At 52.8% G+C, this 18843-nt stretch overlaps 1 protein-coding gene across 4 annotated transcripts in view; it reads right to left on the reverse strand.

Moving 5' to 3' along the window:
* The window catches only part of MAN1C1 (mannosidase alpha class 1C member 1), a 148581-nt gene that overhangs the window by 16147 nt on the left and 113591 nt on the right, over window positions 1-18843 (reverse strand). For all 4 annotated transcript variants that reach the window (XM_072827744.1, XM_072827743.1, XM_072827741.1 and 1 more), the window contains exons 6-8: window positions 13155-13281; window positions 9724-9817; window positions 4605-4720 (exon numbers count right to left, since the gene is read on the reverse strand). In XM_072827744.1, coding sequence (XP_072683845.1) covers window positions 4605-4720; window positions 9724-9817; window positions 13155-13281 — 337 coding nt within the window. The remainder of the gene's footprint in view (window positions 1-4604; window positions 4721-9723; window positions 9818-13154; window positions 13282-18843) is intronic.

Here is an 18843-nt window from a genome sequence, read left to right on the forward strand (position 1 = left end):
AGGCTGGGGGATGCAGGTGTCAGGCCATGGTGCCCCCCACTCCCTGCCGTTAGTCCCTGGGAGCCCTGGAGACAGAGGTAACGGCAGTGCCTGTGGATGCTGGTCCAGGGCTGGGCCTCTGGGGCCCTGGCCGGTATCTTCCTGCATTCTTGCCCCTCCCACCTATTCTCTAGGGGTCTCTGTTCTCTGTAAATAATGGGCCTAAAGTTTAACCTGATACCACAGGCAGGGTGCCCAGGAGCAGATTCCTTGAGTTCAAATCCCACCTCTGTCCGTTCCAAGCTGTGTGACTTTGGGCAAGTTCTATATGCTCTCTGTGCCTCAATTGCCAAATAAATGTATGAAATGGGGATGTGAGCATAAACCACCTCACAGGATTGTGAGGCTCAAGGGGATGTGTGTGTAGAGCTCAGCACACTTGCTGGGGGAGAGAGTCCTCAGTGTGTGTTGGCAATATATTCCAGTTCCTCTCCAGTCTGTCCCCTGCTCCAGGCCTCTTTTTCACTCACACCTTCCTCCTCCCTGTGAGTATTCGAGTATGCTAGGAGTGCCTCCTCTGTGCCCCATCGGTGGTTTGGTGCAGGGGATGAAGCCCCTGAAGACACACAGCCTGGGTCCTGCCTTGGGGAGCTCACCTGTTTGTAGAGATTCCCAACAAAATCAAATACATGTGGGAATTATGATTTGGGGTTAGTATTTTGAAAGAAACATGTTCCACCTCAACTCTGCTACTCCATCCTCCACAATGTGCTGCCCCAGACCGAGCCACTGCTGCCCCTGTACTCGCCTCCCCTCTTATCTTTCTACACGGTGCTGTCCCCACTTTGTGCATCCATATGTGTGTGTGTTCTGGGGCAACTCTGTCTCTCTTCCAGGACTCTGAGTGCCTTGTGACAGCAGAGGCCACCACCACCAATCTCCAGCCAGGGGCAGGCATACAGATGGTGCTCAAACAATACTGGCTCTTGGATCTGTTTGTTCCTTTCCCCCTCCTGAAAGGTCCCGGCTGGTGGGCTGGCTGCAGGACAGTCTCTGAGCAGCAGATGGGGAAGCTCTGATGATGTGACATGCCAGGGCACCTGCACCATGGCGGGAGGAGCTCTGGGGGGTCTGGGCAGCTGCCCACTACTGGGTTGGCTCTGCTCTGCGCAGGGCCCAGGCTCCTAGGCAGAGCTCGGTCCATGAGGGTGTGGAGGAGGGGTGGCAGGCTAGTCTAGGGTGCAGAGATCTGGTTCAGTCACCCTTTGTCGACACCTGGGGGAGAGTCCATGAAGCCTCATGTGGTAGCACAGAAACTGCCCCTTCAAGACTGGCACCCATAGGTTATTTCCATTTTGAGTTAACCCCAAGCAAAGTAATCATGGTAAAGAGGAAATGACCATCTCTCTGTGAGGATAAACTGAGATAAGCAGATAGGTACAAAGATTTAAAAAAACAAGGCTTTCTAAAACTCTAAGCAACACACAAGATGGCACAGGCTGGCCACTGACTGGTTAGGTTTAAATGGTACAGGAGGCAAGCAGAACTGAGGGAGAATACAGAGAACTGGGCTTGAATCCCAGCTCTGCAATGTGAGAGTTGGGTGATTCTGGGCAAATTATTTCACTTTTCTGAAGACTCCCTCTCCTCATCTGTAAAATGGGAATAACTCCTGGGATAGCCGTGAGGTTTTATTCAAAGACTCTGGCATCCTTTGCTTCCTGGAGAGGATCCCATCTGTCCACTCCCCAGAGGGATTTCAGGCAAGCCAGGTTCCTTTGCAGGTGGCAGGAGCACTGGATCTGGAGTTAGTCAGATCTGTGTTTGCACCCTGGCTGCCATGTGACCTCAGGTTCTCACCTTTAAGATGGGGCTAAGTAAGACAAGGCAGTCTGTACACTTGGCCTGGAGGAGGCCACAGTGACAGATGCTTTCCCGTAGCCCTCAGGGCTGTGCCTGGTCAGCTTGTCTGAATCATCCTCACCCACTCTCTGCTGGACAGCAACTAACCCCCTGGGGCAGCTTTCAAGGCTGTTTCTTGGGCCCCTGCCCAGAGGTTCTGATGTATCCTTGTTAGGGTGCAGCCTGAGCAATGGGATTTTACAGCTCCTCCCAGTGATTTTTAACGTGTGGACAAGGTTGAGAATTACCAGAATATTCTTCAAAGCTCTAAACTTGCCAGAGGCCCAGTCTTTACCCAGGGTCAGAGACACTCCAGGCTATTCGCTGGGGATATCAAATGAGGGGAGCAAAGCCAAGTTCTCTCCTGTTCAATCAAGTAGTTTCCATAAAGCTTCCAGTTTGCTTAAATAATTCATGGCCATTTCTTCCCTTGAAGCCTCAACCACTGTGTGCCCTGAGGGCAAGGAACCAGGCTGCCTGCTAACTTCATGTTTACCCTGCAAGGAATGGCAGAAAGTGCAGAAAGGCCTTTCCAGGCAGCATATCCCATGCAGGCAGAACACTGATCCTCTGACAGCAGACACTGGCTGTGGTCTAAGCTCAGCCAAAGCCGAAGCCGGGGCTAAGACTCAGACTGAGATAGGACTAGAGTCCCAGCAGCTGTTTCATGACCAAGGTCCTGGTGCTGGAGAGCTAGGTGGGGAAAACTCATCCCCACGTCCACAGTTTAAAAGGTCCATGGCTGTGGAGGCCTGTTTCAATGTGCTTCCCTTGGGCATGACCATTCCCGGCCAGATTCATGCAGTCAGAGGGTAGAGTTCATTCATTCATCTATCCATACCCATACCCATCCATCCTGTCCATCCTTCCACCTACCTATCTACCTATCTACTCATCTATCCCTCTACCTACCTCCCCATCCATCCTTCCACCCACATCCACCCATCTATCCATCTACCATATCCACCCACCTGTCCATCCTTCTATCTACTCATCCATCCTCTACCTACCTACCTATCCATCCTTCCACTCACACATCCACCTACGCATCCCTCTATAACATCCACCCATCCACTTATCCATCTATCCTTTCACCTATCCATCCTTTCACCTGCCTATCTACCTATCCGCCCATCTATCCTCCACCTACCTACCCATCCATCCTTCTACCCACATATCCACCCACCCATCTCTCTATGCAACCACCCATCCATCCACCCACTGATCCACCCATCCACTCATCCATCCATCCATCCACTCACCTACCCATCCATTCATCTATCCATCCACCCACCTATCCCTTCAGCAATTGTATGTTCATTTGTTCACAAAATATTGTATACTTCCTATGTAGTAAGCACAGTTTTAGGAGTGAGGCAGACAGGGTGAATGACTAGACAAGCTCCTTGCTTCTCAATAACTCACATTCTTTTTGGGGAAGGCAGACAATGAACAAGTAAACAAGTGCATATGAAGGCAAAGAAGAGTAAGTCTATAGTATGTGACAGAGAGAGACTGTGAAAGGCCAGTTTCCGTGGCATTTGGCTTGACCAACAAATGGGACCCACCATTTGAATGCTATTCTAAGTAGAGAGGACAGCAAGTACAAAAGCCCTGAGGTGGGAATGAATCTGGTATGTCTGAGGAAGACTGGGGACCAGAGCTGAAAGTAAAGGGGAAAGAGTTCAAGGTGATTGGTAGGTCTCCATCAGGTGGGCAAAGGTGAGGAGTCTAGCTTATTCTAAGTATGATGGGGAGCCGTGAGGTAGGAACATGAATTTCCAGTTCTTCTGACTGCTGTGTGGAGGGAGAACCAATGTAAAAGGCGATGGGAGCAAGAAGTCAGGTTTAGGGGGCACATGACCTCAGACCATGGTGGTAGCAGAGCAGATACAAACTGTTTGACTTACTTTATGGGGAAACTGAGGCTAAGAGCCTACCCAGTGCCCTTTCCTTAGTTGGGCTCAGAAGTATCTACTGAAGGGCTGCTGGGATTCCATAGCCCCCTTTTCCATAGCTTGGGCCAACCAACTTCTTCTTCCATCCTAAAGTCCCCCTTTCTTTGGAGAGACTCATCTCAGCCTACCATCCTTTGTTCAGTTCACACCCTGGATACAGACCAGCAGTGGTGAGGGACAGTGAGGGGACACGGGGACAGGGTTAGAAGATCTGGATCTGGCTCCAGCTCTGTGCTGTGTGGCTTTGAGCAAGTGCCTTCCCCTCTCTGGGCCTTGGTTTCCATCCACATAAAGAGAAGGAGCAGAACTGGATGCTCCGCTGAGGGAGGCCCCTCCCCACCTGGACATGCCAATTACATCACCTCTGGTTCTGCAGGAAGATGGCTGAGGGTCTTGCTTTGGCAGCCTCATCTGTGGGCTCCCAGGCCAGTGTCTGGCTGTGTTCTGGGCTCTGACACACTCACGGAAGCCCAGACACCACGATTTCTGAATCAGACTGCTTCCTGTGAGACCTCGGACAAATGGCTTTACCTCCTTGAGTGTGGGTTTTGCATCTGTAAAACGAGGATGCTAACACGGCCCTAATTTCAAGGCATTTGAGAAGAGTCACAAGCTGGGTGTGCAAAGCACCTGGCTGGGGAGGAGACCACCTTGTTTTTCTGGCCAGCTCACCACAGGGGAGGGGTGGGAAGCCCTTGGCACTCAGGGATCTGTGCCCGATGGTGAATGACCAACCGCCCATGAAGAATGAGATGCCTGTCTTACCTCCAAGGCTTCGTAGTACATCTCTTTAGCTTCCACATCTGTCTTGGCTGACATCAACCAGGATTTGATCAAATATTCATAAAAACTGTCCCCAAGTCCTCCAACTGAGACGTGGTCTGTGAGGAGAGAGGACAGGAGCATTATTTCCAACTGCTGAGGCTGCTATGAGGGCCTCACCAAGGGGACACCCGGGTGGCGAGTCTCGTCCACTGGCCTCAATGGTCCCCCAGGGCCATGTGTGGGTGGGGAGCAAGCCTCTGACCAGCAGCCTTTGAGCCCTGAAGGAACAGGGGTAGAAAGGAAGACCCAGCCTGAGACTTGGGGAACCCAGGGCCATCCTGAGCACGATCATCTGGCACACAGGCGCACGGGCTCACTCGGGTGTATAAATCACGTCGCTTTTGCAGGCCAAGGACGGCAGGGCCTCTGGTTATTAACTGTAAATGAGTTGCATTTCTTTAAAAAGATAATCTGGTGGCAGGGAGTTCAGAGATTTTTATTACCCGGTGACAAACATGGTAATTAATGCCAGGCAGGTTCATAAAAGGCCACGGAAAGGAGGAACGAGAGTCTTAATTTAGTCAGAATACAAAGCCACTTGGAAACACTGAGCTTCAGTTGAGCAGATTGGGATAAATGGAGTTTCCCAGGGGTGGGGGGAGGGAAGACTTGGGTCTGAGGAGCCCCTCTTTGCCCCGGTGGCATCTACCTCAAGTTGCCCTCTGAGCAGGACTGGCTGACTCCACCCAGGGCTATCCTGGGAGAAAGATGGGTCAACCAGGAACACTGAACCAGTGAAGCAAGACACAGAAAACGCTCCACTCACATGCTTTAAAAATTAACAACAGCGAAATGTAAAGGCATTTAATAGATAAAACCAAGAGCAAACTTCAGTTCCCCGTTAAGATATGCTTCAGCAGGAGACAGGAAGGAAAATGGGGAGGCAGATTCAGGTGGGGTGGGGGTGATGGGGAGGGTATTTCCAGCTCCTCTGGAGAAAGTGGGGAGAGGAAAAGAGGAGGAGGGAAGGTGGATGGGGGGTGGAGGGAAGAGAGAAAGGAAAAGAATCCATCAAAAGCTATCATTTCTCCAGAGTCTACTGTGGGCCAGGAGCTTTACTGTACTACCTATAACAATCTCCCAAGAACCCTGCCAGGTAAGCACTGCCAACCCCTTTCCTGGGTGGGAAAACCCTGGGGGAGCCTACATAGTTCCTCCAAGGCCACCAAGGTGGCGGAGCCCTCGCTTTCTGCAGCTTTACAGGCAACCAGAGCATGGAAACACGCTTCTTCTATGCCCAGAGATAGAGAGGATGAGTGTGAAGAGAAAGGGACCAAAACTCAGAGGGTAAAGACAGGTGGGGACCAGGAAAGAGGGCTGAGAGGAATACCCAGAGTACACCAGCCTTCCTGGCTCCCTCCAGCCCCATAAACAAATCATGTCCCCGCAAGGGTCAGGATTTGCAAAAACTGGAACAGATCAGGGAAATCCTGAGCCTTGGGGAGGAATGGGAGGGGGGTCAGTGTGGGCTGGACCTTACTGCGTGAAGAGGGACTCACTAGCACAGCACATCCCTGACCACCCTTGGCTACACGGAGGCTACAGCTTGGGACACACCACCAAGGGAGGCTCAGGGGCAGGCTTGGCCCAGCATGTTGACGGAACAGAAGGTCTGTGCCGAGCAGGGGTTGGGGGAAGCTGGAAGTCAAACCAGGTCAGCCTCTGTGTAGGGCCTTTCCACAGCTCCCAGCCCACAGAAGAGGCACAAAGGCACACAGCCAGAGGCACTGTCCTCTCCATACTCTTCCAGGCCTGCCTCCTGTCACTGCTCCCCCCACCACTCGACACTCCTAGCCCCCTGGCTCCCCACATTATCTCTCCCCTGTGGTGACCCCTCCACCAGGAATACCCCTTCCCCTCCTTGCATGGCTACCACTTCCTCACTGCTACCCCAGCTCAGGCATCTTTCCAGAAAGGCTTTTCTGTGTTCTCAGAAACCTGCTCACAGTCCTTCCCTACAGGGTGACCCCAAGGAGTGAGATAAGGCCCTGTGGTGCCTCATGTGGGGAGTGCTCCGTGGTAGCCCATCCTTCCATTGCTGGGTAGTGTGCTTTGCCCCTGGCAGCTCCCCAAATTGTGTGATAAGTCTCTACTTCTGAGTCCACCTCCCCCACCAGGCTGTGGGCTCTTTATGAGGAGGGGCCACATAAGATTCACATTTTACGCCTGGTGACTATATGGCATAGGATGGACATCCAGTAAGTCCTGAATGAAAGAAAGGAAGGTCGGTTTGAGCTGTGCTGGGAAGGACCTCGAATGCCAAGCCACAGAGTTTGGACTTCATCATGTAATTGTAGTGTGGCTGAGGGCACCAAGGGGCAGGTATGTGCAGCATTGGGGAGCCAGGCCCCCAGGGGTTCCATAGGGGTTTGAGACATGGTATCTCCTTTGGGATATATGCAAAGTGTCCCAGGGGCCTCGATCAAAGTGAACAAGTCTCATTTGGAGGTCCCACTGCTTTCTAGCTAGTGTATGTCCCTGGTGTCCAACTCCAGCGCTGCATGGTACATGGAGAGCCCAGAGTGGGACTCGGAAGACCCAGATCTGCCATGAGATTAGGAGAAGCCATTTTCACCTCTGGGCCTCCATCTTTTGGTCGATAAAATGCAAAAGAAGAACGTGAATTGGTGTCCACGAGCCTGAGCAGAGATGGGCCTTGCTGCTTCCTGAGCACGTCAATACTGTCGTCACACTTGGCAGCAAGAGGTGGTCACCATACAAGCTGGGGAGCTGGCCGGTAGGAAAGGAGCATGAACCAGATGGAGGTTGCCACGCTGGGGCTGACAGGCAGCTCACACTGCTGTCCCCACTGGGGAGACCCTGGACTTGCTGCGCCCTCCTGCTGAGCAAAGTGTGGGATTCAGACAGCTGACCAGGCAGACAGGCCACTCCGGGCCCAAGCTGAAGGGCAGGCAGCTCTCTGAGCTCTAACTGGCTCTGCGAGGACGGATCTTGTCTGCACTTGGTGCCAACAGGAGTCTGCTAGACTCGTCCTGGCTGTGAAGTCCTAGTGCCCTGCCGCCAGCCTGCCCACCCCCCACCCCCCCAGGGTTATCCTGCAGCTCAGCTTCCAGCAGGAGTGGGGAGAAGCCAGAGCAGGGCCTGGAACTAGGACACAGCTCCAACTCCTCCTCCCCAAGCTGCAGTTTCTGTGGTTATCCATGGGCTACCCAGAGGATTCAAGGAGAGAAACGAAGGCGAGCACACTTAGCTTACGCAAGTTGGAAATGTAATCGTCTGTTGGAAAAATACACAATTACCAAAAAACCTGGGTGAAATCACAGAGAGCCTGAGATGAGTAGGGCTGCCAGAGCCAGGGGGGAAGGCAGGCGGGCGCCCGGATAAGCTGGGCCCTCTAGACTTCCCTCTGTTCTTCAGCAGGCCTCAGATTCATATTTTACTAACATGAAACAATTTTCTGTATGTGACCAACTTTGCCCAGCCCGGCAACTCCTGGCGCCGCCTGCAAGTTATGCTTCTCGGCAGGGGAATCCCTGGAATTTCCCCAGGTAGCTGTTCAGACCGGGGAACCATGCCTTCTCCCTCTCGGTGGGCTTCTGCTGAGCTGTCCTGGAGCAGCTCAGGCCAGCAGTGGGTAGTTTAGCTCTTTACCCAGTCAGGCCTTGCAAATAGAACCAGTAACGGTTATTGAACTGTCTTCCTGTGGTCATAATCTGTAATTCAAACCTTCATTTCCTCCCTGCACTTTTGGATTTGGCAATGTGTTTTGGTTAAAAATATTTTGTATTTCTCTAAGTGGTTTTTGCAGGAGGCCACTTGGGGGGTGAGGTCATCATTGGGGAAGATTCCTGGGTCACATTTTCTGGGCCTTCTGGACCTGCAATCACAGAGGCCCAGGGTTGCAAGAATGAGGCCTCTGCAGTTTCTCCCCTGTGTCCCCGCAGGCTGGCCAGACCTCCGGGCCCTGCCTGCATACTTTTACTGATGGCCACCCGTTACCTTTTGGCACAACACATATCATCTCTGGAAGATGGAACTAAAGTCCGTTTCCTGCAGCTTCTATTTTCCCACATTCCTCCATGGTGCACAAAACAGATATCACAAGCTCTTCTCCCATTTGCAGGAGATGAAACCAAGGCTCAGAGAAAGTGAATTTCCCGCAGCCATGCAGTAATTAGTTTCAAGTACTTTGCTCCTGAGCCCTTGCTGATGTTGTAACAACTAGGGCTGGAGGCAGTGGAAAGGGAGTGGGGTCCTTGTTTCAGCAAAAGTAGTGGGGGTGGGGGGTGGGGATGGGGGCTCTCTGGGAAGCCTCTAAAGGCAGGGCCCAAGGAACTTGTCACCACCAATTTGTGCTGTGACCGCATGATCAGGAGCAATCTTGGTGGAGGAGCAATCCCAGGGTCGTGGGAGGAGCAATCCCAGGGTCGTGGGAGGCTTTTCAACACCCTCCAGGCTGCACATCCCCCCAAACCCCATTCTGTTTCGGTGGGTAGAGCTGGGGGCTGTAAATGAGGCTCCATGGCTGACCCTCACCCATCTGGTTGAGGCACAAGCTTCTGAACAGAGTACAGCAGGAATCCCAGGACCAGTCCTGGTAGGTGTAAGATACAGCAGTAAATTCATGATTTTTGTACTGCTATATAGTCAGGCTGTGCTTATTAAAAAAAAAAAAAAAGGATTAAAATTGGAGGTGGAGCACCAGGTTGGGGGCTGGGAGAGGATGCACAGTCTTTCTTGGGGCCACTTCTGGAGTAGGCAGATGGTTCTATGTGCAACGCCTCCACAAGTTTGGGGGTGACCAGAGAGACTTCAGTGGTGCCCTAAGAGATGGAAGCCTGGAGATGCGGAGTGTGCAGGGGATGCAGAGGGCGGGTGGCTGCCACCACACATGTCACACAATAGCACACACAACACAATGACAGTGAAGGCTCGCTCCCCACAATGCCTGGCAGGATGGGTGGTGCCCTGGGGCATGGGGCAGATGCCTCACTGGCCTGCGGCTCTGATAAACGTGTCCCTCCTCACTCGGCCAGGTGCCTGGCACGGGAGGCTGGTGGCAATCAGGCTGGCTGGGGGGTAGCATCTCTATACTCACGTTGCATCCAGTTCCCGCTCACTGGGCTGAGGAAGTTGGGGTAGAGGCCGAAGGGCTTGTTGATCTTCCTGAGGACCTTTCGGATGTTCCTGACCTGCCAAGAAATGGACACCAGATGCACCTTCACTTTCTGGAAGAAGCCAGCGACTCTCAGCCACCGCCAATGGAGGTAGTGTGTTTGGATCCAAGAGGAAACCACTTAGACGAGGCAGGAGGGAGAGCTGCATTACCAACAGCAGGCCCTGGCCTGGAGGTGGCATGAGAGGCATGGGACATGGCTGGACACGGCCTTCCGTGGGAATGGGGCAGGGTTGCTGGCCACCACCTCTGCACTGACCACTCTGTCTGGGGACCTGCTAGGCCCCCATGTCCCTCTTGCTTCAGCCCTTCCTCACTGTGCATTGCTTTGGGGGATGGACCTTTTCTGAGGGTGTTGGTTCCTATAAGCAACAGTAGCTCATTTGTAATTGCTTGGTCAAACTGCCAGGGGACACCTGGGTGGCTCAGTGGTTGAGCATCTGCCTTTGGCTCAAGGCATGATCCTGCAGTCCCAGGATCGAGTCCCACATCCGGTTTCCTGCATGGAGCCTGCTTCTCCCTCTGCCTCTCTGCCCCTCTCTCCCTGTCTCTGTGTCTCTCATGCATAAATAAATAAAATCTTTAAAAAAAAAAACAACAGGTCAGAAATGGTCAATACTGGCAATTTCATAGGGTTCAGCCTTGGAATATTTTATTGTATTGGACACCTTTGGAACCATTCCAGAGGAAAGGCCTGGGCTCCTCGACACCCCCTGCCCTCATACGCACCTCAGGGTGTTAACAACAACAGTAACAGTTGTTAACTTTTCTCGGACCTCCCAAGCCAGACCCATTACATACATCACCTCCGACCCTTAGAACAACCCATGTGGTATTATCTCTGTGTAACAGGTGACAAACCCGAATCTCAGAGTTTCAGCGGCTTGCCCCTGGTCATGCAGCTCATAAGCACCAGAGCCAAGACATGAGATAGGTCTTGGCTGACTACACAGAGTAGCCCTTGTGTCCAACACAGGTCAGACAGGGCAGGGACCTCACAGTAACACATAGCAGAGGCTGCCCCGGCTGGAGCAAGAAGATGCTAGATTTGCAACCTTTGAGGCTACAAAGGACGAGAAGCGGGAAGGCATTTTATCCCTTGGGGTCTGCTCTCTGGCAGTACATGAAATCCTTCCAGCACAGAATCCACCAGAACAGAGAGGCCCTCGGGGATGGTACTATATCATGCTTGTAGATTTATCTACAAGGCTAGAGGCAGGGAGAGCAGCCTTTTTAGCTGTCAGACCTTTCTTTCCAGGGGACAGCACTTTGCTTTACCACATGAGATTTCATATCCATTTATGTTAACAGAGTCCATTATAGGGGACAGGAATGTGCTTGTACCTGAGTTATTCTCGACTATCCTGGTGGTGAGCAGTGAAGCAGGCTAAATTAGCTCCCCTGGAGGGTACGGGTGCTTCTAGAATTTGGGCCAATTTGTTGACTGCCAATAATCACCTCTGTGGGAGGCATGACTGGGGGATGAAAATAGCCGGAGAATGTAAATGCAGAGACACACTGAGAGAAAGACAGGCAGATGGACTTGAGGGGAAAAGCCTGAAGCCTGCTATACTAATCTCGTCTTGAAGAACGTGGGCTTCAGAGTCAGAGAGTCCTGGGCTTGAATCCTCACTTTATCACTTACCAGCTGGATGACCCAGGACAGAGTCTCAGTTTCCTCCTCTGTAAAATGTGGATAAGAGGAAGACCCACCTCAGGGTTTGGAGGGATGGTTAGAGATACAATGCATAGCAGGTGCTCAGGCAGGGGTAGCTACTTTGTCCAGACTAGCCAGGGACTAGAGGAGCTCCCTGTCCCACTCCATGTCAGCCAGTCACAACCTTCCCAGAGGAGTTTGACTCAAGAGCATGGGGGCGGGAGGGCTTGGAGGAAATAAGACCTATCAGGAAAAGGGACTGAACTTATTCCACAAACTTTCAAGGTGGGGTGTCACAGGATGCCAGAGTCCTCCCCGTACAAGGGAAAGCTTCTGAAGGCAGGTCTGACATGACAGCCTATTTAAGGGGGATAGAGAACCCCAACACAGAGAAGTGATCAAGGGACTGAAGAGCTCTTCTTGAGCTTCCCAAGAATGCTCAGGGGGATTCCCACACTGAATAAGCAGTGCTCTTGGGATACCTTGGTGGCTCAGAGGTTTGGCACCTGCCTTGGGCCCAGGGCGTGATCCTGGGGTCCTGGGATCAAGTCCCACACCAGGGTCCCTGCATGCTTCTCCCTCTGCCTGTGTCTCTGCCTCTCTCTCTCTGCGTCTCTTGTGAATAAATAAATAAATTAATTAATTAAAAAAAAAAGCAGTGCTCTTAAATCTGGCATCAAAAAGCGTATGGGTGCTTGTTATAAATGCAGATTCCCGGGCCTGGGCACAGCCCAGAGGTAAGTTTCCTAAAGGCACACTTTGAGGTTGGCTGGTGGACACAAGACTGGGAGCTGCTGGGTGGAGGTGTGAATCTTCCGGCTCCCTGGGCACCCCACGAGTCTAACGTTCAGAAAACGTTTGGGCTTTGGGAACGGGAGGCCTACAAAGGGTTCTTCTAAGAGGGAGGATTTCATCTCCCTAGGCAGGACTCAGGAAGGAACACTTGCTGATGGAGCCTGGGCGCCATCTGAGAGGGGTGTGTGTACCCTTCCCTTCCTTGGGTTTCGGGTTAGACCCTGGGAGACAGCTCCAGACAGTGGGACTGCCAAGGGCTGTAATGTGGAGGAGCTGCTTCTTCTGAAGGGCTTCACAGAGGTGCAGAGCGGGCAGCGTTCAGGCTGGCGGACAGCCTGGATGCTAGCTCTCGGCACCCCTCGCGGCCTTAGCCAGCTCCGTAACAATGAGGAAGGACAGACGTGTGCCTCTGCTGTAGAGTGAAATCGCTTTGCCAGCCTGCTGACAACATGAGCTAGGCGGGCATCTGGAAGGAAAAGGCAGCCGATCTCACATGAAAAAGTTAACTGTCTCTGGAAAGGGGACTTTTGCACCTGGTGGCCAATTCCTGCCAATACGAGCTAGCTGGTGCCTGGATTTCGGTTCTTGCACTCTCTCCAGATTTCACATATGCGTGGTTGCCACTGAGCTGACACCCGCCGGTGAAAACCTCCGAAAACCTCTCGCTGGCAGTCTCATCTCCTCCCTGCCCTGGTAGGACCCCGATTATTCCCTGTGCTCACCTTCCTTGCCACCTGGCTTCAGGCACTCTCAGGGCTTCCACAAGCAGCTACTGGCTGTATCAGTGGTGGCTGGAGGCCCCCCTCTGCTGATGGGGGACCCCACTTCCCCCCCTGGCGCTCTCAGTGGGCAGAAGAGGGAGGAGCTGTTTGGGGGTGGGGGATTCAGGGAGAGCACTTGCCTTTTCTGCGAAGACCTGGTTGCCAGAGAGCTCGGTGAGGTGTAAGAACTCCAAGTGCAGGGATCCAAACTCAGCCAGGATGCTGCTGCTCCCTGCCATGGCCCAGCCCCAGCTCCTGTTGGAGCCACTGTGGAAAGACAAAAGCACCCCATCACCTGCCTGCTGGGGGGGCTGCTTAGTGGGGGGAGCACACACTATAACGTGCCAGGCCCTGTCCTGGGAGCTGTGGCTTCTGATCTCCCTTACTCCTCCCTGTTAATAGGGAGGCAGCACTGCTAATAGCCCCATTTTGCTGATGAGGACACTGAGGGCAGTGAAGTGACTTGCTGAGGGTGACTTAAACCCAGGCCTGTCCACCCACACTATTCTTTGTTTCTATCACCAAGCAGCCCCTGTGAGATGTGTGGACTCAAGGATGACGGCAGAGCTGCCTTGGTGACCAAGACCCAGCACTCAAGTTAGGCTAAATTTACAGGGAATATCACCAACGCACAGGGACCTCAAAGACCCCACAGAACACTTTCTGCTTCACAGTCAATGGTGCTGCGTGTGGAGGGTAAACTGCTGTGGGGGGTCCGAATGGAGGCAGATGAAAGGTGGGGACCCCACCTGGCCTTTCCCTCTCCCCACACTGTCAGTGCTGCCCAAAGACCCACAGTGGCCCCTCCTGGAATTCTGTGGAACCCACACCTGACAGGCAGGTGGCTCTGGTATGACCATAGGTCTGGAGCTGCTGGACCCCTGGGAAGCTCAAGGTTTAGGAATAAAAGATACAGGGCCTCTCGGAGAAAAGGGCTTCTCAGCTGTCAATCATGAATGTCTCATGAACATCTCAGACCGATCCTCACTGGAGAGGCTCAGTCCTGCTTCCAGGTACTGGGTGCTTCCAAGGAGGAAGAGCACAGAGGTGGGGTCACAGGTTGTCCTCCTATCTGCCCCTCTCACAGATGAGGAAAACAAGGCCTGGGGTGGTGACGCCACCCACTCGCCATCACACAGCACGTGGAGCAGCTGGGACTCAAGGCTGGCCTCATGCCAGGGCTTGTGCTAACCACTGCGTGGTCTGCCTCTCTTTTAATTACATAATAATAAGCAAGGATGCTGCCTTTTCAGGTGTTTTTACTTCAATCTCTGTAGCCAGGGGGCCAGGATCAAGTTTGAGAGGCCCGGGGCACACCATCCCCACCTTCTGCACCTAAGTTCATGCATCATTAAACTGGGCAAGAGTGAATGGTCTTGGTCTCTGTTCCTAGGGCTTTTGTGGGATGAAGAGGGAAGAGAAAAGTGCAGAACAGAGGTAGCCTTGGGCTAGATGCTTCCTCTCCCCATGCCTCAGTCTCCTCATGTGTATCATGATGATCTTTCCTGTGGGACATTTAGGACAACCAGGGGGACAAGGTAGGGGCAGAGCAGGGTGGAGTGGCCCCCTCTATCTGTAAGGGCTTTAAGGAGCAGGCTGAGGGGGCTGGCTCTGCCCTGGCAACTGGGAAGCCCCTCCCCTTCCCTGCTGGGATAGCTCTGCCTCCCTAGGAACTGGCTTCTGTCTGTCCATCTGCTGGGGACAGGACCAAGGGAGGCAGGCGTGGGCGAAGGCAGGTCAGGGAGGTCACGGTTTGCCATCTGAGGGGCACCTCTTTCCTTGGGGCGGGTTGGGGCTCTCCTGAGGCTACCCCTCTCCTCTCTCAGCTCCATTATCTGGCCTGAATAAAGTTTCTAACGTCAAACTCATCAGTCTCAACTTCTAGAAATAGATGGGAGGAATCAAGTTTTAGATCTTATGGAGCAAGTGGCCTCAATAAACAGAGATAACCACTGGGCCCTTCTTCCTTTCTCCACCTTTTTGGGTATTTCCCTGACTTGAGGGGCATGGGCAGGTGGGGAGAGATGGGCAGAGAGGAGACTTGGCTCCTAGATAATAAATAAAACGGCTTCTGTTTTTTGAGCCACTCAGATACCAGGCATTGGGTCAAGCTGTTTGCATCTTGACTTCATTTAAAGCCCACAGGTAAAGCATCATTCATTCCAATATACAAAGAGGAAACTGAGGCTCAGGGAGGGAAGTTATTGGAAGGTCGGAGCCAGGAGGTGGTGGAGGCCGGATTCAGACTGGGCTCTGCACATCCCCTAACGGTCTTCCACCCAGATCGCCCCACATCCCCCCAGAGGGAAAGTGAAGGTGTCCCCTTCTCTGTCCCTCTTCCCCCCCCCCACCCCGCAACCCCCAAGCCAAGAGAGACTTCTCTCTCCGGCTATCTCAGTGGGAGCCGTGGGTACCCGTGGAGGGTTTCCTGAATAATGGATGCTTCCTGCCCTCATAGCAATTCAAGGTCAAAACAGCCACCATTCACCCACCTGAGTCTTGCTCAGAGAGTCTTTTGCTCTCGTTTTCCCCCACATGAGCCTCTCCTTCCTCTTCCCTCCCTCCCGAGTGGGCTTCCTGCAGTGGAGCCAGCCTGGCAGACAGGCAGACCAGCGCTGGGCAGACGCTGGCAGTGGGCGGGCACCTTCCCTCTCCTGCCCATCTTCAGATGCTGGCTCCCGCAGCAGCCCGGCTGGGCAACTTCGAGCAGGTCAGCTGATCTCTCTAGCCCTGTTTCCTCACCTGTTAAATAACTGTACCCACACCTCCCAGGGCTATCGTGAGGTATAAATTAGGCATGTAATAACTGTCATTTTTAACATTATGCAATTATGCAATCTAAATCATGTATTTATAGTGTATTAAAATTATCGTTTGAGTTATTGAGCTCCTGATGGGTGCCAGACAGCTGTAGTATCTTATTTTATCTTCACGTCCAACTCCGGAGGTAGATACCATGATTCTAATTTCACAGGTGAAGATGCTCAGACTCAGAGAGGGGAGACACTTCTCCGAGGTCACACAGCAAGTGATGGAACTGGTAGAACTGAATCTGAATCCAAATCTTAGGTACTTTGTGTCCCAAACGCATCTGTTCTGGGCAGCATCCAGAGACCAGGAGGTCTTTTGATCAGCCCTGTGAGGCAGTGGGCTCATGGAAGCTCTGCCCTCTGCCCCCCTCCCAGTCTTTTAGGCCTGCGATTGGATCTGCGGCCTGTTGTCACTTGTGTGTGTGTGGCTGCAAGTGTGTGACTCAGGCCAACATGTGTATCTCAGCCTGATTTGAGTGGGTGGTAATCAGGTGTGTAGGCATGTGTGAGGCTGCGTGTGTGAGAGATTAATCCTTGGATTGGCCACTGCCACTCTCTCAGATTCAGTGGTCCCCCCAGGTCACAGGTCACAGCTGTCCCTGCCTCTGCCTCCCAGACAGGAGGAGCAGTCACACTCACTTTGGGGCAGGGCCTAGTTATCTAGCCCTCCCGCTGGGACCCAGTCTGGCCCTTCCTCTTAGAGCTGCCCACAGGGAGCCCTGCCGGGAGCAGGGGCAGCAGAGGTGTGTGGCCCAGCTCCGAGCAGCAGGCCCTCTCCAAAGAGCAAATGCAGAGCCACTGGGGCCACAAACATCCCTGATATTCCCCTGGGTGGAACAGGGTGGTGTTTTTTAGCAACAGACTCTCTTACCCAGAAAATGAAAGGGAGGTGTTGCCAGGAAATATGCATATACATACATATGTATACAGCACTGGCAGTATGCAAATAGCCTAAAAATAAATGCATTTTCTTAATCAGAAATGTCAGGATCTGTGTCGCATCCAGTCTAGGCTCTGAGGGACAGGGACAGGGCAGGCAGCCAGGGCTGTGCTTGCAGGCCTTGGGGGTGGGCAGTGCCCTGCACAGAGTGGGGAAGGATGAGCCAAGGTCCTATCCTAGACTCCAGGCAGTGAGGCCCGAGAAACCAGCCCTGGGTGAGAGAGCCACAAAGATGTGCGTGTGTGTCTCGGCTCTGTGATGGCTGGCTGTGTTTCTCCAGGATCAGTGTTTGTGGGAGAGGAATCTGAGCAGAGGTCCAAATGTCCGGCTCTGAGAAGTCAACCCTGGCACCGAGAATGGATTTGATTGGCCCTGGGGGCCTGTCTGTGGCCTCTGGTGAGATTTGTGTGAGGCCACACCCTAGGAATGCTCTCCGAGCACAGAGACTGTAAGGGAAGTGGCTGACTCGGCAAATCCCCTCTCCCCTGCGAGGCCCCCAGCAGGGCAGGCCGACCCACCCCAGGACAGAGAGAAACTGAGGCACTGGACCAGAGCCCGGGGCCCCTGCCTCCCTGCCAGGCAGCTTGCAGGAGCTACTGTTGGATCGAGAATCCTGACATAAGACATCACTTTAGGAGATGAACAGAGAAGTCTGGTAAGAGGGAAATATTGCAGCCTTGCTCCCAGACTTGGGGGTGTCGGAGAGCCTCATGGGCACTGGGGCAGCAGGGTTCCTGTCTGAGGGAGGGCCAGGCAGGCATTAAGAGCAGAGCTTTCAATCTGTAACAAAACTGGCTTAAATCTTAGCCCTGGTTACCTATTAGCTATAAGGCTTTGGGCAAGTTACTTCATCTCTCCAAGACTCTGTTTGAATAAAGGGGATAATATAAATATCTACCCTCAAAGGGTCTGCTGTGAGGAATACTTGGTGAGGCAATGTATGGAAACCCTTAGCACAATGCCAGGGCCATAGAATTGCTCAGTAAGGGGTAGGCACAGAGTCATTGTTAATCCTTTATCCTGCACACAGTACCTAGCACGGTTATTTATTGAAGGAATGAGCAAAGAACTGGACATGGATCCTGTCATCCAGAAGCTCCCAGGCCAGCAGGGACCATGAAGAGGCACATGACGAGGCCATAAGGAAGCAGATGAAGTACCTGCAGGCCGGGAGAGGCTAAAACGCTTCTGGCTTGACGGCACAGGTGGCAGGTGAGCTGGCCTTTGCCGACCAGGGAAGCCGTCTGAGGAAGGCGACCAGAGGAAGAACAGAGTGAGGAAAGGCAAGACAATGGGGCATTGAGGGTCCCCAGGAGCAAGACTCATGCTTTATAAAGATTCAGAGATCGAAAAGCTGGCTGGCCATTAGTTCTCTTGACTTGACCCCATCCCTTCCCCTCTCTGGGTCTCAATCGCCGCATCTGGAAAATGAGTGGATACAAACACACTCCTATTCCCACAACAGGGAAGTGCAGCCACGCCGGGGGCAGGGAAGCCCCCACAGGCTTTGGAGCTGGATTCAGTGGCAGCCCCAGATCCATGCTTCTCTCATTGCATCGCCCAGGGTCCCTTCCACTCTGACATTCTGTGACTTAGTGACTACCCAGAAAGTCTCCAGTTCATACACTGAATTAAGCTGTAGATGAGGAAGCAAAACCATGGAAGGAGCCAATAAGAATCAATGTTTTAAAACCAAGCCAGTAGAAAGAAGCATTGCCAGTCCATGGTTTCTTTGATTTGTGGAACCACATGGGAGTTCTCTGATCTTATCTAACACTTTTGATATAATCCACATTTTCTGCAGTAAGAATTTACTATTTTTAAAGAGGGGAATATTCCAATAAGTATTATTAAAAACAGTTGCAAGTTCTGGATTTGTGTCCTGGAATGGTCAGTTACTGGCTTACGTGACCTTGGCCAAGGCCTTTTCTCCTTGGAGTCCAAGCCTCCGTGGGCTAGATGCCCCTAGAAGCTCCTCTGGGTTCTGATACTGGGTTCTGGAGACCCAGCCCAGTGGTCCCTCTGTTCAGGGTCTTGAGACCTCCTAGCAGCTTGGGGTACCTTGTCATGGTGGGAGGT

The sequence above is a fragment of the Canis lupus genome, chromosome 5 (genome assembly GCF_048164855.1).
Source record: "Canis lupus baileyi chromosome 5, mCanLup2.hap1, whole genome shotgun sequence".
NCBI classification, from domain to species: domain Eukaryota; kingdom Metazoa; phylum Chordata; class Mammalia; order Carnivora; family Canidae; genus Canis; species Canis lupus.